This window comes from Anneissia japonica, unplaced genomic scaffold (assembly GCF_011630105.1).
Source record: "Anneissia japonica isolate Jap-2015-1 unplaced genomic scaffold, ASM1163010v1 scaffold287867_len1003013_cov215, whole genome shotgun sequence".
Classification (NCBI taxonomy): Eukaryota; Metazoa; Echinodermata; class Crinoidea; order Comatulida; family Comatulidae; genus Anneissia; species Anneissia japonica.
In genome coordinates, this window is record NW_022684320.1 from 499,571 (window position 1) to 527,400 (window position 27,830).

The following is a 27,830-nucleotide window of genomic DNA, read 5'->3' on the forward strand; positions in this document are numbered from 1 at the left end:
TACAGTTCAATGTATCTTTAATGATATTAACAATAACCATGTACCTAACAAAGGTTAAAGAATGTGTAATTCTCATTTAAAACACTTTAATCTATTTCACTGCAAATCAGAAACATGGGAAATAATCTTAGTTATAAAACAATAATTAGGCCTATTCAAGTTTTAGCTAGCAGTAGAGTACAGTTTATTTCTTTCACTTGGAAGTCACGTACAGGAGGCACTAGGCCTATATATATTTATCTAAATATATACTGGGTCATTATATGAACATGTAAATTCCTCCTCCTTAAAATAAATTGGTAATAACTGCAGTACCTTTAAGTTGGTGCTACAGTTGGAAAATCAAACTTTATTAAAACATATCTTATTCACGAATCTTGTGAATAACAAATTAATTTGCCAGCAGTAACCATGTTAACATTATTAGTTTTTAGTATTAACAATGAATTAAACTATGTATTTAAAATATAAATTTTCTATAATGAATATTGTCTTCATAAATAAATCTTAAGTATTTTTGTAAAATAATTATGGACGGATTTGGACTAATGTACATTGACAGATTGCAAACAAGTCCATAGCAAAAGCAAATACTTCAGTTAAGGCTCATATTAATTCTATAAATTATGACTTTTATGTGCGTGAAATTTAATTAACATATTGATAATTAATTCTTAATGAATACAACAAATATCGAATTATTACCAATATATGAATATTTAATAATCAGCTATATCTATACATATTCAATGCCACCTCATGAATATTCAACCTGACACTTAATGAATATTTACTAATTTAATCATACTCTGTGTGTGCCTCTAGGACATAACACTTTGGGTGTCTATGTCTTTCAACTGAACAACTGGGTTGCCAAGCATCAAAATGCTCTTGATATCCTGTGTAGAAAATCATATGATTGGATTAAATAAATAGTGCAAATACTGATGTCTTTTAATAGTGTAACTAAATATATTTATTAAGAATAAAGAGCACAGAAAGGAACAAGACCCATTTCACTGCGCCCTTTACAATAATTAGAGTAATGCATATGCATTTTTTCTAAAGAAATCTTTTTTTAGTGAAATTTTGCCGGGAATGAGCAAGTGAAAAAAAGGTTAAATTTTGTGGAAATAAATAGTTGTATTGGTTTTAAACTAGATGAGAGCAATTGCAATAGTAAGATTTAATGAAAATTATACACAAATCAACCTTATTATGTAAAAATCCATTCAACTAATTATTTGCATGGGTAAGCCAAGGCCTGGTATAGGATGCTCAATATATGTGTGGGGCACTTACTACATTCTAGCAAAACTTTCACAAATTTAATTGTGTGTATGCAAAATTATTGTCTTTCTTTTCTACACATTTTGTTAGGAACAGAAAAAATTCACAAAAACAGAAAAAAAAATCATAATTACTTCAATACAATACAATAAATTTTTATTCACAACTAAAATCAGTTAAAAAGTTAAAAGTTTAAAGCTTCAAAAATTCACTTACAGGTGTTTTAAAACGATGGCACATGGAGAGACAGTCCTGGATGATTGGATGCTCCATTAGTGTGTAGAACAACACAGGCTCCAAGTCCTCACTACCAAGTTCTTGGTACACTCCCGCCAGACGCTCTCTAGAGAAAGTGTCTTCTGGGTCGGAGGTCACACTGAATCTGTGGCTATCCCCAAGCGAAGGCTGGCCATGGTGTAGAACCTGTAAGCATGTGAAGAAACATTCAGTATACACAACAATTGGTTATAGGTTTTGAAACCTTGTGTTCTGGAGCGAACTTCCCATCTCATCTGAGTTCGCACACTCGCCTACGATTCTGGAGGTGGAACAAGTTTTCTCGGATAAGGACTATAAACTGTAGGCCGTGTACAATAAAGAACTCAGTACATATTGCGAGGCAAGTATGGAGTTACTGGTCCTTACAGCCCCTGCTGTGGACAGACGAGAGTAGCTGGTACCGGTTTACCGGGTAGCTCAGACACGAAGAGACCCTTAGGGGATAAGCAAGTTATTGTACGAACTAGTCCACATTAAACGTTTTAAGACTTCGGTATAAAGCGCTATATAAATCAAACTAAATACATAGGTTCTAAAACCTGGTGCTCTGCAGCAGATTTCCCACCTCATTTCAGATTGGTCGATGCACCTACTTTCAAAAATTATTATTTTGTACAGACTCAAAACTTCTACCAAATTCCTAGCTTGCTACATGCTCAAGAGCAGTGTTTTACATTGATTAGGTTTACCCTTGTTAAATATATATATAAAAAAAGTATATAATTATAAATGTTATGTGACATTGTAACTACTGTCATAACTTTAACTTTAACCTCCTGTAAGTGGCAAATCTCATTTGCTGTTGGTTTGGGTATTGAAATAAAATAAAAATAAAATAAATAATTTTATTTACTTTTCAACATAAATCTACTACAGGCTAAGTATGGAATTGAGACCAAGGGACTATGTACAGACCTGAACCAGAGCATCAAGTGGTACCAGCGAATCAGTGGCAGTATCTGGAATGTCTTCATCTGGTGGCCCCACATACACACCTGCACGTGACTGACTCATCAGCTTTGCAATCTATTCAAAAGAATTGAAGAAGTATCATAACTACATACATCATAATCGAGTGTAAGTCGTTGTCTTGTAATAGGGTTAAGGTTCCTCCTGGAACAGGAGTTTCTTGTAAACTTCATTCCATAAAGACACCAAATGGAGTTAAAAATGCATTGTGCAGTAACTTAACCATTGTAGTTATTTTGTAGTCTATTCTTTAATCAATCAAAATGCAATTTAGACATCTTTGTATTAGTGTATAAATATAATTAAACTGTTTTAGTACAAACCTCTTTGACTGTTGGTGGGTTCACCATATCTAACTCTACTGCTGCAAGTTCATCACTCTTAGGTCGAGGCATGTGAGTGTTTGCAGCAACACTCAGGGCACGGAAGAATCCATTCTGATAATCAGGGGCCACACTAAAGTAAAGAAGCTGAAAGGAAATCCCTTGCAAATTAATAAGTATATGGATAATGCATTCCTTTAGTATAGACCCTTCAACAATCACAGTGTCAATTTGTAAAAGGTTAACAGGCCATGAAAACAGTTGTTTAAAATTGAAATAAAAAGAAGATATCTGCTCACCATGTTCACGTAGTCCACCGTTGGTGGCGCTGAGCTTGAGTCAGAGAAGATATCAAACATAAGTGTCAAGATGTGGCCAACTCTATCATAAGGTAAGGGTGCACTGGAGTCATTAGATGGGGTACTATTAACAGGTTCAGGCTCATACCACAATCCCACCTACAGTAAGTAGAAAATAATATAGTTTGATGAACAAACTAATACATGTGCAAAGAACTGCAAGATTACAGTATATACTGCTTCATACACTTATCTATTGAGTCAAACTACTCCCACCCACAAATATCCTGCCTTCTTTCGCATCGTTTTCTCTCTCTTTCCTACTAATTATCAACTTACTTGATAATATGTCCATTCTACATATAATAAATGTCCTTCATTATGTATCAACAATATAACAATTAATCTGGCTTATGACTAAGAAGATCTTGAGCCTTAATATTTACCTCTCCAACTATTGTAGATCTAGTAAGGTAGGCAAATATTCACAAAATTTACTACTAAATTATATTTGACAGTAACACTTTGGTTACAATTAAATTAATGGTCATTATTAAGACATTTGCATTCTTATTCATCAATTGATCTCACTTCTTCAAACTGTTGTCTGGTGATTCTTCCAGTGCCTTCGACATCCACCGCATGGTACTTGTGAAGTGTTTCTAGCAGCTGAGCCTGGGAAGGATAAGGCCATGGCTGAGCAGTTTGTAGCAGGAAGTTTCTCCAATCAATGTACTCTGAGTCTGGTGACAAGATGCTCGCTAGGTGCTCAAGCTGCAGCCAAAAGTAAACAAATACAAACATTAACTATTCCAAAAACCATATAAGGGCATGCACAGCATTACATTTTATTATATATTGTGGAATGAATCAGTGTATGTATACAGAGATGAATAGTGTAGATGCGATAAAACAAAAACAAAAGCAACAGGAGGCATTTTCTTCTAATTTTAACTATGTTTAGAAGGGATGACTCTCCAGCTAAGACTAGAAGATAGTTGATATCATAACCTCTTAAGTGTCTCTACAAGGCTTAGAGTTGTTTAGCTTATGATGACTACCATCACTGCTGAAGGCATCACATGTTGGAAAGGAAAGTTTCTATGAACTCACCTGTACAGGTGTTAATGCCATCCAGTAATCAGGTAAAGCTGCCATGCCATGCTGTAAGGAAATAAAATACCCATCTTAGAATAGATTTGTTTATAATCAGTTGGTGAAATGTTTTGAACATAAAAATACTGTTATTATAATCATCAACACATTCATTTTTCAAACTATTCAGTAGCATCTGCATCATTACCAGCAACACTATATCAACAAAACAAGAAAACAACATCATCAACTACAGGATCATCAAGAACCTCATTGGCAATGGAAGTAGTTTTGCATTTGCTACCATCTTCACCGCCATTGTCACCAACATTAAAACCACTGGCACCATCATGGTCATTGTTATCACCACATCAGTCAAATCATTATAATCACCAATTCTCTCATATTAATCAGAATAATTAATAGTAAGCTTACAGTGAGTGCTGTGAGGTCCGACAATGTGTCTATGAAAGCTTTGCTGGAGATAAATCCAGATGGGGCAGATTTAAGAAACTGTGCCAACAGAACCTTGATCTCTTCTACACTGAACACGTCTGGTAGTGGCTGTTCTCTTGGGGATGGCCTAGGTGGTGGGCTAGGGGTGCGGAAAATTTTCACTTCCTGCAATCAACAATTTGTAATCAAATTTGTATGAGTTAAGTGTATTGTTACATCAACCTGGACAGTTTGGCCTACAGAATAAAAGACATAATACTGGTAGCTTGAAAAAGCATGACTGTAAGACACTGAGGGCTGGCTTAGCTGCAGAAATAGGAGAGGAGAGGGAATGTGTCTAATTGCTGGATGAAATGATCAGATACTACACTGTCACTTTTATGAGGGAGCGTGGATGGTTTTAGTCATGAGATAAAAATCCTGATTTTTGCAGGATTTGAACCCCTTCCTCTCACATTATAAGGCAAGCACCATAACCAAGCTACAGCTCCCCTCATAATATGAGGGGAGCTCAAACATAAACATATCCAAATAGAAGGTAGGACAATAGTCATCATATTAATTCGAATTAAATGTCTATTTAGTTGAGTGAAAATCAAATTAAAATAAATTACCATATTGACCAAGAAGTCATCCTGATAGAGAATCAATTCTTTCTGTATCTTTTCTCTCTTTTCAATGGCCTTATGGTACAGATCACACATCATGTCAATGCTATATAGGAAACAATTACACTCAGCTGTATTTTATAAATCCATTTTCACTGATAACAGTTAATAACAATGGCTCTTATGAATACTATTACTCTACTACTTTGAATATTTCAACTATGTACACTGTCTTTTTTCTATGCCAGTGAAAGTCATCATTCCTGATGATGACATAATTTACGTCGAATTATTAAATCCCAACACGATGGCGTGCATTTCAATACTTGGAGTATGTATTATACTTTCTTATGTGAAAGTTTTGTCTTCCTTTTTGCCCCTTCGCTATCTACAGTATATTTTCTGCCACTATCCTCCCACCAAAGTAATTCAATTCAGCTCAATATCCAGTTAACCTTCCCCCACCCCTACTTTAATATGTATGTCAAAACACATTAATCTGCTCTCCATATTTAGTTATGATGCTATGAAAAACTATCTAGCTTTCGGCTCTTGTAAAGCCCTGGTCTTTTTCAGCTGGCATCACATATCTACTGTAGTACACAATCTGCACCTTATGTAAACTTCCCTATCCCACCTTACATCCTTAATACCCAAGTCTATCTACCTTTTCATCTCTGTCAGGAACCGGGCTCCAAGCCAGTCATTCATGTCACTGTAAGCAGAATCACCCTTTGATTTCAAGTCCTGGAGAACCTCAATGGCATGCAACTTTATCAGTTCTAAACGAGTCTTCAACCCATGCTCTAGAACAAGAACAAAGCAATGGCATTTAATTAACTTTTTATTACAAACATTTCATTCATTATTTAATAAAAGCCATGAATATAAAAATAAGTTTCTTCTTTAACACAACAAATAATGTTATGAAAGAAATTTCTGATGGACTGGGGGATTGTTTGACAAGTATCGTACCTTCATGATTGATAGCTGCAACATATTCTTGTTTCAATCTCTCCTTCAACTCTTTCTTTGCCTTTTCCTCTGGTGTGTCTTCAGCTAAAATAAAAAACACAATAAATAAACATCCACATGAATATAAGTTTTGAATACACCAAGGATTGAAGGATCGTTTGTTTAACCACAAAAATACATTTTAAATTAGGTAAACTAATAAGATATAAAAACATTTGGAAAAAAAAATTGTATATATCAAGTAATAACAATGATAATAATGATGATGATGTTGATAATGATAATGGTAATATTATAAAGATGACTACAATGATAATATGGTGAAGAAATAAAAAATAAGAAATAATAAGATAACATTGATAAGTGAGAAATGATATTGCTAATAATACAAACTACCTCAAAGTCGGGGTTTCAATCCCTCGCTGTACATTTTGCTATAAGTGCCCTTGAGCAAAACACATGCTTCTCTCCACCCAGGAGTATAAATGGGTATCTGGTGGGGTTGCCTGCTCCTGCATTGATTACCAGCAGCAGTAAATCGACTCAATGATCAAGGAAAAGAAGTGCGCTTTATAACCTCAAGGAAAAGGCTTCTCCCACCCAGGAGTATAAATGGGTATCTGGTGAGGTTGCCTGCTCCTGCATTGATTACCAGCAGCAGCAAGTGGACTCAATGACCAAGGAAAAGAAGTGCACTTTATAACCTCAAGGAAAAGGCTTCTCTCCACCCAGGAGTATAAATGGGTATCTGGTGAGGTTGCCTGCTCCTGCATTGATTACCAGCAGCAGCAAGTGGACTCAATGACCAAGGAAAAGAAGTGCGCTTTATAACCTCAAGGAAAAGGCTTAGATGTGTATAAGAGACAGCAATTACACTCAGCTGTATTTTATAAATCCATTTTCACTGATAACAGTTAATAACAATGGCTCTTATGAATACTATTACTCTACTACTTTGAATATTTCAACTATGTACACTGTCTTTTTTCTATGCCAGTGAAAGTCATCATTCCTGATGATGACATAATTTACGTCGAATTATTAAATCCCAACACGATGGCGTGCATTTCAATACTTGGAGTATGTATTATCATTCATTATTTAATAAAAGCCATGAATATAAAAATAAGTTTCTTCTTTAACACAACAAATAATGTTATGAAAGAAATTTCTGATGGACTGGGGGATTGTTTGACAAGTATCGTACCTTCATGATTGATAGCTGCAACATATTCTTGTTTCAATCTCTCCTTCAACTCTTTTTTTGCCTTTTCCTCTGGTGTGTCTTCAGCTAAAATAAAAAACACAATAAATAAACATCCACATGAATATAAGTTTTGAATACACCAAGGATTGAAGGATCGTTTGTTTAACCACAAAAATACATTTTAAATTAGGTAAACTAATAAGATATAAAAACATTTGGAAAAAAAAATTGTATATATCAAGTAATAACAATGATAATAATGATGATGATGTTGATAATGATAATGGTAATATTATAAAGATGACTACAATGATAATATGGTGAAGAAATAAAAAATAAGAAATAATAAGATAACATTGATGAGTGAGAAATGATATTGCTAATAATACAAACTACCTCAAAGTCAGGGTTTCAATCCCTCGCTGTACATTTTGCTATAAGTGTCCTTGAGCAAGGCACATGCTTCTCTCCATATCTGGTGAGGTTGCCTGCTCCTGCATTGATTACCAGCAGCAGCAAGTGTACTCAATGACCAAGGAAAAGAAGTGCGCTTTATAACCTCAAGATAAAGGCGCATCATAAATGCCTGTACCAGTACCATTGACCAGACATCAGAAATAGTATGAAAAAATGTGAAAAACACACTCACTTGGTGGTGGAGTAGGTGGTGGAGTTGGCGTGGCAGCTTTCTTGCCCTTCTTCGGTGATTTCTTTCCCTTGGGTGACTTAGACCTTGCATCTGAAGGTGACTTACTTTTGCTTCTTTTCTTGTCTGGTTTTTTCTTGCCTCCTTTGTCCTTATCCTTGTCTGGGTCTTTCTGCTTGTCTAATTCATCTTCTGTTTCTTTTGCAGCAAGCTCAGCTGATGTCTGAAGAATAAACAGATTATCAATGTTATGTTTTGTAATTTTTGATGATTTCAACTTCAGATTTCACTTAAAACCACAAACAACTTGTTCATTAAGCATCTAAACTCCCAAGCATCTTAAACAATGTAAATGACTGCAATACCAAATGAACCACCAATGAATCCTCATTTTAAATTAACAGATATGTAATTAAAATACAGAAATATGTTTTACTGGTAAAAGATCAATTATTGACTAAAGATGGTTTAAATCACAAAAAGTTGGTGATGAGAAAAAATATGGTGGATATCACCTAAAACTGTGTCTCAAATGTGAGGTGGTGCACAAGGTAGTCTCTGATTGTTGAAACAGATATGCATTGGGACATCTAAACTTAACAAGGTGCTTCACAGCTCTGGTAGCCACTGATTGTTGCTACAACTATGCATCAAAGCGTATGCATCCAACAAGGTGACACTCCTGCAGAGTGTGGCAGACAATGTTTGTTGCTACTGATATGCATTGGGATATCTGTATCCCACAAGGTGTCATGCAACTGTGGCACCAAATGTTTGCTGCTACAGGTATGCATCAGGGCATCTGTGCCTCACAAAGGTGTCAGTCTTGCAGAAAATTGATAGCAAATGTTTGTTGCTACAGATATGCATTAGGGCATCTTTGTCTCACAAGGAGACACACATGCAGTGGCGTATCTAGGGGGTGCGCGAGGGGCACATGCCCCAACCCAAAGAAATCACGCTCAAGTAGTTTTAAAAAAGTTATTTTGTGAACTGGCACCCCCTCACCAAATCATCGAACCCCCCCCCACTTCACCTTCACACCCCCATTAACCCCCACCGACCCTTTCAAGAATCCTAGATATGTCACTGTATACTTGCACAATTATTTGTGGCTACAAATATGCAACTGTTTCTTGCAAGAATTCTTATGAAAAATTTATGAGGTTTATCTGCAACAAACAAATTGTAAAAGTGTTGCTAACTCAACTTCAAAATGAAAGCAAAAACAATTTCAATTTTGGATCAAAACAGCAATTTATTAATACACTGGTTAAAGGAAAGTATGGTAGACTAGAAGGCCAAGTATTTTAAGCAAAATACAATATTACCACAGACACATGAATTCAGTGCCCTTATGATGATCAAAACACATTGTTCAAATATGGGGTGCTACCATTTTTCTTGTCAATAGTTAATTCATTGCACAATCGTGATAATTATTTTAGCCATAACATTGAAAAGCAAATTTGCATCTGAGTAGCACAGTTTTAGCCAGTAACCACAGCAACTCATGACTTGACTCTCAAACACACAATCATGAGTAAAAATTACTTGAATATTAATTGTTATTATTTGAAACCACACATCAGTGGCATCCAAATAGAAGGTGCTTCCAAAACCATTAACAAAGCAACATATCAAACCATAACATAAAGATATTTACAAATAAGATTCTTATAACAAGAGCTGTTAATATTAATGAAGGTAATTTACTGCACTGTCAAAACCACACTGTTTGTTTGTATGTTAGTTCAACCTAACTTACCACCAGCACTGAGGTATAGCCAGCAGACTGGACACGAGAAAAAAATAAAACAATAATTAGTATTTATTAAAAGTAGAATTTAATTGATAATGTATGCACATGCACATATCAATGTAACAAGGCAAATTTTACAGTGGAAACATTGATATTGAGGGAATAAATTATATAATGTACAAAAAAGGAATTTGGGATACAAATTCAACACAAATCATAGTAAAATACTCACCATTTCACTGATTTTGAAAAGGCCGAACTGTAATGCTTCAAAAATAAGCTGTAAGAAAATAAAAATAAAGAGTTTTATTTTTACATAGAAAACCATGATAAGCATTAAAACAATGACGATGAAGACATGGTGTTGCAGCTACAAAATGTTGAAGAAGAAAGTTCCACATTTTTTTTAAAGTTCCTCCTATGATATGGAAATGAACATAAATTTGTTTATAAATAACAAGGAAATATAAATATATACTAAATTTGAAATACAGTACAGTACGTTATAAATCAATAAATATATGTTTACCACAGCATAGTGTATAATGCTAGACTCCACAAGTTATATCAATAAAAGTCTGTCTTCTAAATGAAATTAAAATATGTAATATGTACCCTTTCATCGGGATCTGTCGGAGGAAGAGGACTCTCTTGTGGCTCCTCTAGGGATGTAGGTGCTGAAGTCTTATCTTTCTCTTTCTTGCCAGCTCTGCTTTTACTCCCTTTATCTGCTTTCCCACCAGCTGGAGTCTGGCTAGGGAAGAAACCTTCTGAAGAGGTTGGTCGACGTGGTACCAGAGGTATCCTAAAGATAAAAGTGGTAAAGTGTTCTAGAAATATACCAATTTTTATTAATTCTATATCTAATTTAAATTTTTGTTTTCTTTATTTTTGTAACAGCTAGCTAGTTAAATATGATAAATTACACAAGACAATGGTTGTGTTGGAAATCTAGAAATCAAGTATTAAAAAATAAATTGATAATCACAAAATTGTTCATATATCCAGCTAAGATGTAACATAAAGTCATCTGAGCATGCAAAACTATGAATTTTTTTTATCGAGACAACACCACCCTATGGGGTTCGGTAGCATTCCCGTCATTTTTTTTTCTAGATGCCAGAAAATAAACTCTGAGGCGTTTTGGGTGATCAATTATTCTTTTGCTTTCCATCTTTTTTCTCTTTTTTTTTAACTTTCCAAAAGGGGGGAGGGGGCAGAAAAGCCATGGCCAGCCTGCCCCCCCCCCCCTCCTTTAAATCTGCTGCTGGTCTACATTCTAGTATGTGGTTTACATTGAGTGAATCTGTTTCAGAGTCATGTAAAAAATCTTAATGTCCATCTAGGTAAGTATTAATAAAATCCACAATGCCATAAACTAAGTAGACATTAGGAAACTAAGATAGTGCAGGTGTCTATTGAACAATGTGTGAGTTGGAAACCAAGGCCTAGAATTAGATTGAAGCTGAGTGCTTTCACAAAACTCTCTTCGTTAATAAAGAAGCTCCTGTAAGCTTAGTAAATATCTGATCATACTTAGGCTTCTCTCTGGTAGCATCTCCCTCCTCAACCTTAGCTTCATCTATTGGTTCTTTGCTTTTCTTTCCCTTGGCTGACAATGGTGCCTTTCCTGGACCTGGTGTGGTTGGTGGAGGTGATGAAATGACTGATTCTGCAGCTAGGGTTGAACAAAATTTATTTAAAATGCTATTAATTATTATAAGGTGAAAAGATGTATACTGATTAATGGATCAGTTAGCTGAGCAGTTCACTGTTTGTATGAAGGGTGTTGGTTCATTTCCAATAAAGTTCAATACAATTTTTCAAATTATTTCTCCAAATGAACTGGGGGGCCAATTCCTACATCAACCCCCACAAAATGCCTTCTGACCTGCACACCACCTCCCTGATTTCACTTTGCTTTACTCACCTACTGCTGATCCTGGCCTATCCATGTGCGGCAGGTCAATTAATGGAATGCGTATGAACTCTGTAACCTTTGGCTCCTCAGGAGTTTTGCCCTCCATACCTTGGTAGTAATCTTTCAGCATGTGAAGAGTTTCTTGATAACGATCTATTTCTGCCTACAATAATAAACAGCCTTTTTTATACATAGAGAAATTTTATAGACAAGTAAAAATGGAGCAGCAGGTGGCAGATTTTTAATATTCTCTTCCAAAAGAACAATTGTACTGTCTATGACCTAAGGAGAAAGAATGTTTAGTGTGATCTTCATATACCTCAATAATTATTATGTAATGACCTACACCTGTATAAATAAGCCTACATCATAACCACATGTGAAACCAACAGCAATTTTGTTGCGGCTCACAAAAATAAACTAACATAAAAAAGGTATAAAATCAAGAAATGAATGTTTTTACAAGCACTACAGAAACGTCAAATTTTCATAAAAAAATGCATATGGCCCTCAGTTTTATATCAAAAATTCACTTCATCTGATCCATTTTAATGCCCACCCCAGGCCTAAATTATTACAATACCTGCATCTGTGTTAAGTAGTGATTGGTGAGTAGGCCTAGCTTATCTTCAAGCCATCCCTCCTCCATTACACTGGCTCGTTCTTGTTCCGCATCCAGCTTGCGATTGTCTGATATCGACCATAAACGTTCACGCAGATCCTGTAACAAATCATGAATTCTATCATTTATTTTTCTGATTCATTAATTTAGTACAAATGGAACCATTTAAAACAAAATAAATGCTATCTACCTCAACACGCTGGTGTAACTCTGCCTTAGTCTCTGCATCATCTCGCATATCTTCGGCTATTTGATTATATTCTTTCTGCCAATTGGCTACAAATTCCTGCTTGGTGTCAGGCCGTCGTAGGTACTCCTCAAATGTTCGCCGGATTTTGTAGAAATAACGGTAGATAGTTTCACGCTCTTGCCGCACGCATCGGAATACATGCTTACTGGAAGTTATATATGTTGCCTCGGTGTTTTCCCAAAACGGTACTAAAGCACCTGCAAGTTCCTACAGAAGACATGAAAAATGAAATCTATGGTTTGACTTTAAATGTCTCCGCTCTCTAGTCAATTAATAAATTACTAATGACAATTTTAACTGAATAAGATCTCGGTTTTTGCCTCTGTTCTCTGGAATACTTTTTTCATGCATCTTGATTTTTTTGGATACCATGTTTTTCTTCTTTTTTTTTTTGTGTGTGTCGTCTGTTTTGTGTATTTTGGGACCTCTCTGAAAATAAATCCTGTGTTGGGATTTAGAGGGTTATCCCAGATATTAACATTGATGACTTGCTTGCTTTCTCATTTTAGTTTCTCTGTTTTCTGTTTTTTCAGTTTTGTGATGTTGTTCTGTTGATATCAAATAAATCAAATCAAATCAAATTCACTTTCAAATTTGTTTAATAGAAAAAGAAGTGGCAGATCCAGAGGCATGGGAGGATAAACTGTTTTAAATGCAAAGTTTATAATGTACTTAACTTACCTGTTCAATTGTTTCATCAACCCATACCCAATCCTCTGAACCAGGTTGTGGTGGTGGTGGACCAGTTTGTACCGGTGGCTCTGGTTCTGGTTCAGGCTCTGGGGTTGGTGTTCGTCTCTTAGGAGATTTCTTTCCTGACTTACCACGCTTTGGTGAACCTATCAAAAGATTATATGAAGCAAAATAGTGACATTTATAAGGTACAGTATATTAATTTTATTTTTTGGTTATTCATGATCTATTATGTCTTTACACTGAGCAGGAATTGTAGATATTACTGTTACTGGTTTTAATAGTTTGAAGAAAGACACATGGCTGTTTCTTGTTGATTACATTTTATGGAATGTACTGGATGCATTTTGAATATTTTACAGTAATTAAATTTAATTACTGTTAGAGTTGCCCAAAATATATATAGTACATTAATGCTATTATCATAATTTATTATTATTTGCAAGATAATTTATGCAAATATTTGTAAACGTACTGAGCATTCAGTAAGATAACAAGTTAGGTAGGCAAAACGTCATTCCTATCATTATAATTGTTATTATTTTCATTATTAGTTATTGATAAATAAGGAATTTATTAGTACATATTCCTACCTGCTTTGCTTTTCTTTCCTATAGATCAGACCAAGAATTTAGGAACAGAACAAAAACAAAAATTAAATTAAACAACAACAAATAAAATAACACAAAATCATCATATAAAAATGAAATCAACCCAAGCATAAATCAAATGAAAAGAAAATAATTATAATGAAAAAAAAAAACAATTTAAATCAGAATAACTGTTGCTTAAAAATCAAATAAATTTAAACACATAAATCAAAAGAAATCAGGTAAAATGAATTATAACATTTAAGCACTCATAACTGACCATCTTTACTGGACGACGGAGATCTCTTCGGACTGCCACCTCTTGAAGCTCCTCTACTACCTTTTGGAGAGCGCCCTCGTTTGGGTGATTCACCTTTCTTAGATTTTCCTGAGCCAGGACGTTTACCAGACCCTGTAATACAAATTAAATTTTTTTTTTCACAAGGATTCATCGTAAAGCAATTTAACACCAAACTGAACTGTAATTGGCCTAAATTAGTAAAATAGGTAATTTACCTGGACGTGATCCAACTTTAGGGGACACTAAGCCAACTGAGTTCTTATCATCAGAAAGTCCATCAACAGTCTACAAAGAAAAACAAAACATCAGAAATGTTAGTCCCTCCTACGTCAAATTGAGACTGTAGATGTAACAGAGTAAATTATTGGTTGCATGCAAAACATACCTAATCACAAATAAAATTATTTTAAGACACAAATATCAATGAAGCTATAAGTAAAAACACCATAGGTTGTAAAACTTGAAATATAAGGTTTAAATTAAATTAAAAAAAGCACAACAATACAGGGCTCAGTAAGCACACAGGGTGTTTTTCCTCCAAAAATATATGAAGTTATAAAAATTACCAGCTCGGAGGGTTGAGCTACAGCAGAGTCGGGGCCGCTGGTTGTCGTATGTAGCGTGGATGACTGGTCAAGGGGTTGGAGAGCAGCCTTAGTGACATCCTCAATCGCCTTCTCCATCTCATCTTTGGCTGCTTGAATCTTTAAGGTGGAGGAAAGGATACATAAACATCTGCATATTATCAATGAATATATATCAATTCAATAATAACTTTCTTGGTTTTTAAATAAGATATCAGTAATAAAATTAAACCAGACAAATTAAAATTGCTCATTGTGTATGTTTGTCAGTTAGAATCCAATGAACAGGATAATAATGTTATGAGCAATTTAAAATAGACTTGATGTTGTAAGTCTACATAAATAACTCGATACGATACAATACGATTCATTAGTACTTTCCTTTACAACAGACCCAGAAAATACAATATAAGATAGAAAAACAATATAAATCCAAATACAAAGTTAATACTGAGTATTAAAAATTAAATGGGGGGGGGATAATTTATTTCATTAATTTATGTCTATGAGCAATGGCCTTAAATAAAAAAAGATTTACAATGTTTAATGAAAAACATACAAATTTCTTAATCTTTATACATATTATAAATATTGTCTAGAAGTAGATGATGTTTAAATTCCTGTGAACCTTTCACCAAAATATCCAAAAAATATTCATTAATATTACATAAATCATTTTTTAGGTTGCTAAAGCATATATTTCTTATAGTGGATAAACTTTCACAATCAAAGATGAGATGATCGACTGATTCTATTGTCTTACTTTTGCAGATAACACAATAGCCAGAATAATTATCTGCCCATGACTGTTTTCTGCCTTCAAGATTCAAAGTATTGGTTCTAGCTTTGAATTTTAGATTCAGTATTATAATTATTATCTGATATTTTTTGAAATAGACAAACCAATTATTAGATTACCTTATCTTTCGTGTCCAACATAAGGTCTTCAACTGTTTTGAGGGCAGCATCTCTATCAACGCTGGCATCTACTACTTGGAGCAAGCCAAAGTTGCTGAACCATTTCTCCAACTTCTTCCAGTTGTCTTGGAAACCAGTTAACCTAAACCAAAGAATGTACATATATAAAAATGAGTAAAATACAAATTCTGAATTTTATAAAGTGTTTTCCTATTAGTATTACATATTATTATATGTGAAGAGTGCACCTTTACTGGGATTGCTGTATTTTAATATTTTACAATTTACTGTTCTGCTGCATATTTATTTTATTTTAGTGTATTTGGTTTTTAATGCAATCTCTGTATTTTAATGCACATTCTTATGTAATTTATATTTTGAATGCAACGGAATTCCACAAGTGCCACTGATACATAAGTGTGTATTCAATAATGATTATTATTACATAGCTGAGGAACTGTTATGTAAATGCTTTAGATGCCAATTTTTTACTAGTTAATTTCTGATGCTGATGGTCAGCAGTTAAAGCAGCAGTAAACAACAGAAGCAACAACTACAACAACAAAAATAATAATAATAACAATAATTTCATGATTTAAAGTAATAACTAACCTGTGTTGTATTTGTTCCTGGTCATGAGCAGCATCTTTTACAGGTAGCACTTTTTCCTGCTTACCAACACCAGTAGCACTGCCCTCTGGGGGTGGCTTGAACTCTTGTTGATATTCCTCTTCCGCTTGAGAAGCAACTAAAAGGTTAAGTAAACATATTAATTAAAAAACAATTATATTATCTCAGCAATGTTTCAAATATGTAATTTTCAATTTTTCCTCATTCAAGTCTCATCCTTCTCCAAATTCCTTCCTAGCCTCCTTTGAAAGCCTTCTTCCAATATCTCTTCCTCTCTTCCATGTCTTCCTTCTCCTAGTATCTTCCGCCTCACAGCCACTTTGTTTTCTCTAAGTCTCTTTCTCTTCTGAATAAATTTCTACCATTATCAAAAACTTTCCTTCACTGCTTTACCAATTCTAGTTTCTCTTTACATGGTACTTACACGTTCTACCAGCAGCTCGTTTGAGGGCAACCTCGTCAGGTACATCAAAATGCAGCACAATATCTATACCACTAACAGGTGGAGGTGGGTCCTTTGGTGGGTTGGGGTCTGGAGCTAAGCGGCTTAGCTTTGTCTTTGATTTGACAGGCTTAGCATTAGCATCATAGCCAGTGAGTGCTTTCTCTAGTAACTTAGCTTGCGCAAGTGTTGTTGGGAAACCATCCATGATCCAGCCTTGAGTCTCTGGTAGTCTCCTACACAGTATAGAAAAAAAGGAAAAGAACTTTTTAAGGTTCTCAATACACAAATTACAATAACTGTTCATTTTTGGGTTGGGGTATACTAAGGTCCTTATTGACATACATTAATCCCTTCCTACTCTAAGTATCTAGGGTTAGGAAGAGTAGTACTTCATTAAGGTACCAGTTGTCCACATACCCCAGCCTAACTGAGCTTAATATGTAGGCAATTTATACAATAGCACAAATATTTTCTTACTTGATAGCCTCAACCATGATCTCCACAATCAGGTCATCTTTCACCGGCAATCCTTTACGTAGGAATTTGTTAGCTTTCTGTCCAAGTTTAGCTCTAGCTGTCAGCTGTGTTGAAAAAATGCAATTCAATCACTAGTCAATTACAACAATAGTGAAATTAAAAATAACACTACTTATTCACAATGAAAAAAAAAGCTGTCCTGTTTATACATTCTCCTTACCAAGTCCACTGTGTGGACAAAAGCTGGAGCTAATAAATTATATAATCTTTAAGTGCCGCTGAGGTTTATCTTATATAATGCTTATCTACTGTAGTACTCTTACATTAAGCTTTGATTTTTTATTTAATGATATTTTGGAACTTTTTTCATCTAATGAGTCAGCAGATTTCTCAGATTCAATGTTCTTTTCTTCATCCTTTTTCTCTTCATCTCCTAAAGACAAACAAAAACATACATAAAAGCATATCAACATTATGAGCAAGCATTCTTCATTTCATTAACTGCTTACTACTTACTTTATTTTCTACTTCATTTTTGCTCATATGACAAATTTGTGATGGTTATCTTTAGGCAAATTATGGCAGATAACCAAAATTCCCCAACATTATAATTTTTCATCTTGTGATAAAAAAATTTGGATAATTCTAAAATAGTAACTACTGGTCTGCATAGATTTGGTACCATGTGTCCAGAATATATTTTCTGACATACATTGTTTTTGAGTTCCAACAGGGAGTGTACATTTGCGTTCTCGGTAGATATAACTGATACGTATAGTAGAATAAGTTATATTTTCACACAAAAAAAAATTAAACCATTCTGTATTTTCTGAAGTAATATTCTCCATCAAATTGTTATCCTGTGGTCACACAGCCTGACACCACCTAATGGCAAAGTCATGTTATGTATCTTCCATTTACCTTTTTCTTTGCCTTCGTCTTTAATTGCTTCCGCCTTGATGTTACTGTCTTGCTGTTCATTGCTTGCTTGTGACAAACCTGTCTTTGGCGTTGGTGGCAAAATGTTCACTGATGATAACAATTTGACAATGTTTTGTAAATTATTCATTAATAGGTTTTCAGCTGTTACTTCTAAAAGGGAATGGTTTGATACACAGTAAACACTTTTTGTTTTTATTCATTCACTGACAAGGGTACATTTTGTGTTAAGTACTTTTTCCTGTTTTGTACAAATTGATAAAATAAATAAAATGAAAATCATGAGTTAAAATTTTGTAGGGCTAGAAAGATTTACAAGTTCTTGATATAGGCCTTTGATCCAATTACTGGGGTAAGGGTAATACAAAGCACAATATATGTTGCTGGCATGGAGCACTATATATCAATGACAAAATGTTATTACATTATGATAGGAAAGCTTAGTTAGCAACTTCCCAATAAACTGTGTATCTTGTACTATTTTGGTTAAAATCATCATGAGGCTTGGTTAAGGGGAACCTGTAAAAGGACTCAACATTATAATGAGGTAATTAAAACTGACTATGCTATGAGCAAATACTATTATGGAAGGCAAGTAGCATTACAAATAATAAAACTTCAATAATCAATAGAGATTAACTTACAGATCCTAAAGTTTTGCCAACAATATATAAACTGTGACTTACCTTCCTGGACACTGTTGGTGGGTGTCAGAACAGACTTTACCGCACTTGGTTCTGCTTCTTGTTGGAGTGCTGGATCTGGATCTTCATTGATCTCACCTGCTTTGTAAGCATCAACTGCCTCAATCACCAACTCCTCAATATTCAGAACCTCCAGTCCATGCTCTTAATATAAATGTAAGAAAATGGCAGGCAATCACAGAAAAGAATATGTGGCAAAGACAAGCCAAACCAGTCACTCATCGCAAAAATCAATTTTTAATAATACAGGGTTAAACAGTAAAATAAGAGCTTTAAAATAGTAAAAGAATCGTTAAAATCTGACACTTTGTTATACAAGAGTTTAGACATACAGCTGTTTAAAGAACAATATTTGAGAACTCAGCCTTCAAAGTTTATGATTTTAGGCATTATATAATTTGTACAACCTCTCTATTGGAAGTTTGTAACTGAATCATTTATGCTGAAATTATGCGATTAGTATTGTATGATCAAGTTATTGAATACTATGTGACTGCAATTGGATAATCATTAATAGCGCATCATGTGACTACTATTAGAAAATCATGTGATCTTACGACGTGACCGCTATATGTATGATCATGTGATGGATTACCTGTTATTTGGTAATCATGTGAGAGATTATCAATTACCATGTTGCCTTACTTTCACTTAATTTTCTTGCAATGACTGACTTTCCTCCAAAGTTCTTCCCAAGGAAACAGGCTTTGACAGGGAATGAAGGCATCTCGGGCATCTCGGGTGGTGGCTGGTAATAAAACATAAACAACTCATTTACACACGATATGTTTTAGAGGGACGTTGTACAACAAAACCTTCATTCCTTAAACAATTCATTCCATGAACTATTTATTCTAGTTGAAACTATACAGTTTAGTTGTACAGAATAAGAAAAGGTGTCTAACTCTTTTGGTGCATCTAGAAAAATCCTCCACCAACATAATATATTGAGTTTTGTGGGATACATATGTAACATGTTTTAAAAGATCATGTGTTTTTTAATACTGACTGTTGGGGGATGAACAATGTTGAAAAGTCTTGCAAGAATGTGTCCAAGCACAGCATTCGGTTGAGGAGGGGTTATGTCCGAATCCTCCGAGGGTTGCCATTCACCAACCATATTCTGTAATTAAAAATTATTAAAAAAATGAATATCTAGCAATTCCTGGCATGGAGATAGAGTTGTCCTGCACAACCTTGCCATATGAGGCTAAGTTGTAGCAAAAATTGAAATTCAAGTTATTGGTATTTTCAGATACCTCAGTATGTGATCTTTAAAATGAGGGGTAATTCATTGAAATTGGACATTTCAAGCCTAAGTTATTGGAAAGTGAAAGTACAGTACTCTCAGAATCAAGATAAACATGATTTTTAGTAATTGCCTTTCAAAGTTATTTGTGCATACGTTGTTTAATAGAATGAACTATCAAAATAACATTAAATAAACAATTTCTTGACCACTTCCAGAACTAATACTTTGGTACACGATTAATAAGACATTAATCTGTTGATTTATAGTGAAAAACAAATTTGGATTTTTAGGCAATTTTTTGAGCTCCCATATTTTATAGCTCATTTACTCAATACAGGCCTGTGCGACAACATAACCATTTCGCCACGACATGCCTCATATTGTTAAGCTCATGTAAATGGGCCATTCAATGCATGCACATAGTTTTTATGAATGAAAAGTTATTAAGTGGCCATAATAGACAGTAAATAGTAAGAAAATGAGTAGGTAGCACTTTTATAACAAACAATAATATTAATTTCACAACAATCGCACTAAATTTCACAAGATTTTGGCTCAATCGATGGACAATTGAACTGTCACTCCTCTGAAGAAGCCTCATTGATTTGGGCAAAAGCTTATAAAAATGAAAAATAATGTTAGTAAGTAAAAGTACTACCAACTAATTTCTTATCTTTTTATGAACATTTATGGACACAACACCTTATATTCCATGAAGTCTCCCTCATTCAACAGCTCTTGTCGATCTTCTTCCAGCTTTTGCTCTTCAGATGATTCTTCAAGCTGTTCACCTTCAGTGGCCTACAGTAAATCACAATAGTAAACATTCAGTGTATAATATTTGCTGACATTACCTACATCTGCTGGATGGGATGAAAACAGAATATGATAATGGCAACAAATGTGGTATCTATTTTAATCTATATTACCATCCTCCACAAGTGTAGTGGTAGACACTGGTAAATTGAAAAACACTATGTAATAATTTCAATTTCAACCACAAGTAGTATGGTCACAAGCGCAACAATTTGTTTTCTGTCATAGGTCTGGCCTAGCATCTGTGAATGTGCAGTTGCAATTAATGAAACTACTAGTCAGATTATGGTACAAATCTTATCCTTAACTTATACAACAGTAAATACATTCTTACCATATTTGGTTTGTACATTGGTTTTCCCTCAATAAACAAAGTCTTCCATTCTCTCATGAGTTTAGATGGCAGTAATCTGAAATGGCAGGATCAAAATAATAATAAAAATAATTCAATATTTAAATAGTACCACACATTGAAACAGCCTTAAGGTGCATGAAAACAATGTATGAGTAAATAAAGAAAATACTATAAACCTAAACTAAAGGAGACTGCAAATACACTTTTATATGGTTCCTTCATACAGTTCAAATAATTTATCTTATAAACGATGAGCAATTTTTCACAACTTAATGATAAAAAAAAATATTAGGTGGCAGAGTAGGTTGATATTAAAATTGAGTGTAAAAGTAAGCTCCACAACGTATTAAACAAATTAAAACATAAACGATTAGCCTACGAGAGCAAAAGCGAATTTCAATGTTTTTATGTAAACATAAGTACAAACATTTGACTACATACTTTTCAGTGAGCTCCCTGTATTCGGCAATGTTGCTGGAGAAGTCCACAATACTCAGCAGGATTTGCATACAGATGTTGTAGCGTTTACTGTACTTGGCTTCTGCTCTCTCCTTCATAATTTTCTCATGTAGCTCTTGATCCTTCTTTGTCATGTCTATGTACTCAAGCTTGGCTAAGCGGGCCAGTTCCTGGAATATGTTATAATTAAAATTGATTACAGTAAAACTTGCCGAAGTCAAATTTGCTAACTTAAATAGATTCTAAGTTTATCTTATTTTACATGCCAAATTGTTGTGTTTTCCATTACTAAACAATCTGTAAGTCAAATTTGATTGAAGTCAAACAATTTTTTAATGCCATTTTGGATTTGACTTACGCAAGTTCAACTGTATAATGAAATTATCGGGAGTGGTTCAAGTTGCTAGGAACAGGATGCTTGGCTTGTATTCTTAAGATCACTGGTTTTATCTCAGTGAATGCCAAAGTTAAAATTTCAGAAAAAAAACAACTTGTGGGAACCGTATCGTTTAATAATAGTAATATGAGTAGAATGAGATTTCCAACTTAAGCATTAACTTAAACACTAACTTAACACAATCTCATTACATTTTATCTTTTCATATTGTAATTGTAATTTTTAACAGCATATACCATCATTATTTTTGTTGAGGATTACCTATAAATGTATGTAATACTCAAAGAATAATTACATAATCTAAAAACATCAAAAGAATAATGATGGATTAATTTGCTGTACAATAAGGCCGTACAATAATAACAAAGAAAGAAAAAACTGAAATCTGACTGACAGAATTTTTTTTAATATTTTAATTATGACTGACTTTTTTGAATGATTTGTAAATAATTTGAACTTTTAATATTTTATGTGTACTGGGCCCTTATAGTAATATGTTACTGAAGAGGAAACCCAGTATAAAGAACAAATAAAATAAAAAAATAAAGTGGTAATCATAGCAATTGAGCATCTGATAATAATACTCACAGCCTCTTTGTTAAGAGCGTCTTCAAAATCTTTCATCCTCCGCTCTTCATACTGTTTCTCACGGAGTATTCTGTTTTGACAGATGATGGATTTCTCATGGCGTAGCTGCATCAGCTGCACTGCAATACGCTTTTCCTGTTGCGACTGACGCATAAGACGATTCACAAGCATCTCTTCACGGCGAGCGACCTAAAACAAATTTGGTGAATACAAAAATGATTCCCTCACAGTTATGAAATATAAATATATTCTCAGAAAGGTCCACTGATTAGTCTCAGATAATAGAGTATAATACATACGCCAAGTATAGAAATGCGATGGCAAATGCCTTACTTCCTGAGCTTCATGGGCTTTGAGTTGGTCAACAAGAACTTTACGGCGTCGCTTCTCTCGTTCTTTCCTGGCCACTGAGTCTTCTTGGAGACGTTTGCGAATCTTGTTGATGTATTCCTCATTAGATGAAGCCTGACCCTTGATATACAAATTCATAACATTAAATACTAATACATAATAACATTTAAAATATTAATAATCACAATCAATTGATAAACACTATTAAAACTAATAATTCTTCTCAAAACTTAAACAATTATATTTTCTACAATAATATTAATTTAATATGCTTCATAATCACAACAAAGATAGATTACATATGAATTACTTAAACATTCAATATCCTCCATCTTTTATTAAACTAAAAATTAGATATTACTACATAAAATTATTTTTTATTATATTAACCATTATAAATTTAGTTTCTACCTTTACAGTTTCCATCTTATCCTCAACTTGCATCTCAGCTGTTCTTTTCAAATACATTTCAACTTCTTCATCATTGTCTCTAAAAAATGTAAGTTAAATTATTGTGTTGTTTTGCTCTGTCAACATAATCACATTTTGTGTTACAAATACATGTTATTTACCTATTACCTATATAAGGGCATGATGTCATCACAAGCCTTAGGCATATCACAATGTCACATTAGGTAAGAGACTTTCGATCGGATCCAGAAAGTATACTCACCGTTGAACATGAAAAATTAATTAGATAAAAAAGGTAGTAGATAAACAAGATAAATGTGTAAACCAAAGTAGACATGTGGATTACATTGTTCTCACCTGTCATCTTCTTGTTCAGTGGTTGGAAGCATGTTGGATAAACGATGTTCAAACGCAGATATTTCCTGCATGGTTTCAGTGGCTTCTTGTGAACGTTTCATCTCCTTGCGTAATGCGATGGCCTTCAACGTCTTATTTGGTGGTACCTTTGGTATCTCAACCTTTGCAGCTCTGAAAAATAACATTAATTTGTAACCCTACTTGGATGATTCATATGCTATAGTTGCATACAGGCAGTAAACATACCAAAATATCAATTTAGAAGCATAAGCGATGCAGAGGTAAATCCTTCAAAACATTGGTTGTCACAATACTACAAAACTTGTGTGAAAGACAAAGAGAAACCACAGATAAAGTCTTACCGTATCCTGGCAACCAATTCCGTCTGCTTCTGCCTTGCATCCGACGCTTTTTGCAATTCCTGCATTCGCTGCTGTTGTTGCCACTGCCGTAGGTTCTCTTCCTGCTCAAACTTTGTGCGGAACTCTACATCAAGGTGCTGTTTCTTGCGCTCTCGGAAACGATCTACCAGCTGGTCCAAATCTAGATCTATCTGTCTTGGTGTCATCATTTTCAAGCGCTTTAATGTCAAGGAAACAAAGTTTAAACAATTAGATTTCTAAAATTTAATTATCCACAATTTCTGAAATAATATTAAACAATGACTAAAGTTTGTAATGTATGTGCAATAAAGAAACAAAAAAGAACATCGGCACTAAGATTTTCAGTAGGTTCATCAAAGAACAGAACAATATGGCTGGTAATAATAGTACATATCCAATGTTAATTCGTAAGATTTTATTGTAATCATAACATGACGATGACTCTGGGCATCTAACAGCCATCATCATTATCTTCCCCATTACAATTTACATATTGTTATCATCATTACTAATAAGAATAATGATAATAAATATTGTTGTTATTATCTACACACATACAATACATTGAATTCTGATCATTCTAAAGCTTGAAATATATATTAAATATTATTTATAAATGTAAATAAAAATGATCACCTCCTTATAAGGGCCCCTTTCCATTGCTTCAAGCTTGACAGGGGCACTTGGCCTCATGGTTTCCATAGCAACACCAGTCAACTTGGCCGCCTCCTTCTTGTTGAGGGCAATAAAAAGCTGGTAAAGGATACGAGTGGCCCATCCATGTTGCTCCGTCATAATTGAGCGTGCGATGTTGGTGTCAAATGGAATCCCCAGCAACTTAAGCGTTGGCTCCAGCCGTGTAAAATTGTTGAGCTTAGAGTCAGCAGTTCTAAACATATGAAAATAAGTTTTAAATATACACCATTTTATCAGGTCTATTTTGAAACAGCACCACCATGTCTCGCAACTTTTCACTGGGGGACGTTTAGCAGCCTAGTAGCCGGAGCAAATTTCATTTTTCCAGACACATCCTTTTGAGTACTTTGACAACGAAAAACAAGGCAGGTTCTATGCGCCCCTATTTTCTTTCTTTTTTTTTTTCTTTTTCAAAGACTAGCCTATACCTCCAAAACAACAAGGTCGTGCACAAGTCACAGAGCACAGTAAACACTGGTAAATATGTAGAGCAAAATGACTAGGCCTCTGGATGTCCCCAGTGGTAGTTGCCAGGTTCTCTGAAATGTTCATTTCAAATTTAGCGAAAATGGTGTATACTCAACTGCACTAAACATTGATTCAGAATAATTTGGTGATTTTATCCACCATGTCAGTCAAATACATGTCCCACCAAACAACTCTTCTGTCTTTTTTGATACAATAGTTTACCTTTACATTTTGTGGAGACTTGTCTTTTCAATCTTACCTTTTTGCCTTTCAGTTTTTTAAACCCATATCAATTTTCCAAATTTAAATATTAAACTTTGGCTAATAGCCATTTTACTAAAAAAATTTAAGAATTTAAATAGCAAAATAAATTAGTTGCATTTAATTTTATACCTGTATTATACAAAACCATTAATAGATGCTACTATAAATCAAATAAGAAAATGTAATACAACTTATTCTTCTTAATGTATAATTGGAGCTGTCTAAGCTTGGCATAGATCATAATACAAAAACAATTTATGTTGTGTTAGATAGACCATGGACCTATTAAATAATAGGTCCATAGATAGACTTACTGGCTTTGGGAGAACAGATTGAAATCATTCTGTAATTGATAGCACTGAAGCACTTCTCCAATCAAGTATCCAGTTGCAAAGTGCTTGCTGAAATTATTCTTATCTGTTTTAGATTTAAAAAAATAATTAATATTACAAACAAGTCAACATAAAAAAAATAATGAACAAGCAAATAAATTTGCATAACATAAGGCTGTGGAAGCAAATTCGGACTCCTCCTATGCTAGCCCTAGGCCTACCTAGGGCCTAGGCCTAGCCTAGCTAGGGTACCTAGGCCTAGGCTCAGTGGCGGCTCTAGGATATATTTTCTGGGGGCTAAGTTGTCCGACAGGGGGACTTGAGTTCGTAGGCTCGAGCTGGGAGAAGGGGTTCCCCCCCCCCAAATGAGATTTTTTAAAAGAATATCAACCTCTAGGCCTAGGCCTAGATGGCCGAAAATGGCACTCTCAGATTGTGACAGACATGTGTTGGCTTGGTGTGCGCCTATTTTTATATGTTTTATGGTCTGACGAGCTCTGTCCGGCGGGGGGGGGGGAGCTTGACCTGTCCGGTGGGCCCCTCCCCTGCCACCCCGCTGGCGCCGCCACTGCCTAGGCCTAGATATATAGAGTACTAGCCTAGGCTAGGCCTACTAGGGCCTAGACTCTAGTAACTAGGGGCCTAGGCTAGGCCTAGCTAGAGGCCTATAGAAATGAAGTAATGTGGAGCGTAGCTGTATTAAAGAGCTAAATGACTATAGTACCTGTATCATTAATTAAAAAAGGAGGTGTTACTACGTACTACATGCGTTTACTTAGGCCTAGGCCTAGGCTAGGCTTAGTAGACCTATTATTATGCCTGAGCTAGGCCAAGCCCGAGCAGTCTCCGCCGCCCAGAGGCGACAGCAGAGAGGCGACAGCAGACCACCTCCGCCGCTTCTGCACTGCTGGGCAAAACAGCACCATTCACTCACCTACTTTATGCGACAGTTTCAGCTCATCATTGAGCCATTTACATAATATATCGGTCATTTTGACTGAGACACATTCGTTAAGTTTACTATTTAACCATCTGCCCACTATATCGACCTTTCTCTTGTCCGTGAAACTAGAATTCAAGACACAGTTATTATCAAACTCTCGAAAACCGGGCACTGCAATGTCTATCACTGCTTGGCAACTGCAGACCAATGCATTCTGGGATAATTGGTTGCATTAGGATCCGGCCGCCGTGCATGAATGTGACTAGTCACAAAGCGTATAAATTTAATGCTCTGGCATTGCATGTCAGTGATCCGACTCTTGCAAGGAACCAACTATGCAAGGAATAGGCCTAGGCCTGAATGAAAGGGCCTTATTGAGTATTAACATATATATACACACACACACACACACCCCCACACACACACACACACACATATATATATATATATCTGTCTCTTATACACATCTNNTATGTTTTATATATAATATTTATATATATATGTTTTAATATATATATATATATGTTTATATATATATATATATTTATATATATATGTTTTAATTTTAAATAGTATGTGGCCGTTTGCTGTTTTATGGGTTATATAAGAGTTTTATTTCTGGAAATCTAGAGGTACTATTTCCCAAAATGTTCACACCTCAGCCCAGTGGTGTAGCGCCTATGCGCTCTTGTGGTCCTGAAGGTGCCTCTACCCATAGGGTTCTTTATCTAGCACTCTTACCCAAAAGAGCTTTGTTGATACATAACAGCATAAT

The 27,830-nt window shown here is 34.7% G+C and overlaps 1 protein-coding gene across 5 annotated transcripts; it reads right to left on the reverse strand.

The window, feature by feature from the left end:
- On the reverse strand, positions 1 to 27,242 carry LOC117104442 (sperm flagellar protein 2-like). 5 transcript variants are annotated; one of them, XM_033245302.1, is made up of 44 exons: positions 27,047 to 27,242; positions 26,095 to 26,197; positions 24,989 to 25,241; positions 24,332 to 24,549; positions 23,970 to 24,140; positions 23,613 to 23,691; positions 23,184 to 23,321; positions 22,851 to 23,039; positions 21,848 to 22,035; positions 21,386 to 21,461; positions 20,938 to 21,036; positions 19,993 to 20,106; positions 19,629 to 19,731; positions 18,966 to 19,127; positions 18,262 to 18,369; positions 17,664 to 17,773; positions 17,341 to 17,444; positions 16,843 to 17,096; positions 16,401 to 16,536; positions 15,789 to 15,930; positions 14,853 to 14,990; positions 14,502 to 14,571; positions 14,266 to 14,397; positions 13,989 to 14,006; positions 13,384 to 13,541; positions 12,643 to 12,909; positions 12,414 to 12,551; positions 11,840 to 11,993; positions 11,446 to 11,587; positions 10,525 to 10,714; positions 10,142 to 10,189; positions 9,916 to 9,942; positions 8,151 to 8,370; positions 6,295 to 6,378; positions 5,987 to 6,125; positions 5,326 to 5,425; positions 4,691 to 4,876; positions 4,274 to 4,324; positions 3,752 to 3,934; positions 3,161 to 3,319; positions 2,862 to 3,008; positions 2,485 to 2,595; positions 1,507 to 1,713; positions 1 to 899 (listed from the first exon to the last, which is right to left on the reverse strand). In XM_033245302.1, the coding sequence occupies exons 1-44, from the start codon at positions 27,102 to 27,104 to the stop codon at positions 822 to 824; spliced, it is 5,952 nt and encodes a 1,983-aa protein (XP_033101193.1). In that variant the 5' UTR covers positions 27,105 to 27,242; the 3' UTR covers positions 1 to 821. The 5 variants fall into 5 exon arrangements, with proteins under 5 accessions (XP_033101193.1, XP_033101195.1, XP_033101201.1 ...); XM_033245304.1 differs by lacking the exon at positions 6,295 to 6,378 and adding an exon at positions 7,502 to 7,585; XM_033245310.1 differs by lacking the exon at positions 13,989 to 14,006.
- Positions 27,243 to 27,830: the final 588 nt, after the last annotated feature.

Excerpts from the sequence above, each read along its gene's own strand:
- LOC117104442 (XM_033245302.1), bottom strand. The coding sequence starts at position 27,104 with ATGACCGATATATTATGTAAATGGCTCAATGATGAGCTGAAACTGTCG. Across the intron at positions 21,037-21,385 it reads CAATGTACAAACCAAATATG|GCCACTGAAGGTGAACAGCT; the intron begins GTAAGAATGTAT and ends GATTTACTGTAG. Across the intron at positions 19,732-19,992 it reads ACATTGTTCATCCCCCAACA|CCACCACCCGAGATGCCCGA; the intron begins GTCAGTATTAAA and ends TTTTATTACCAG.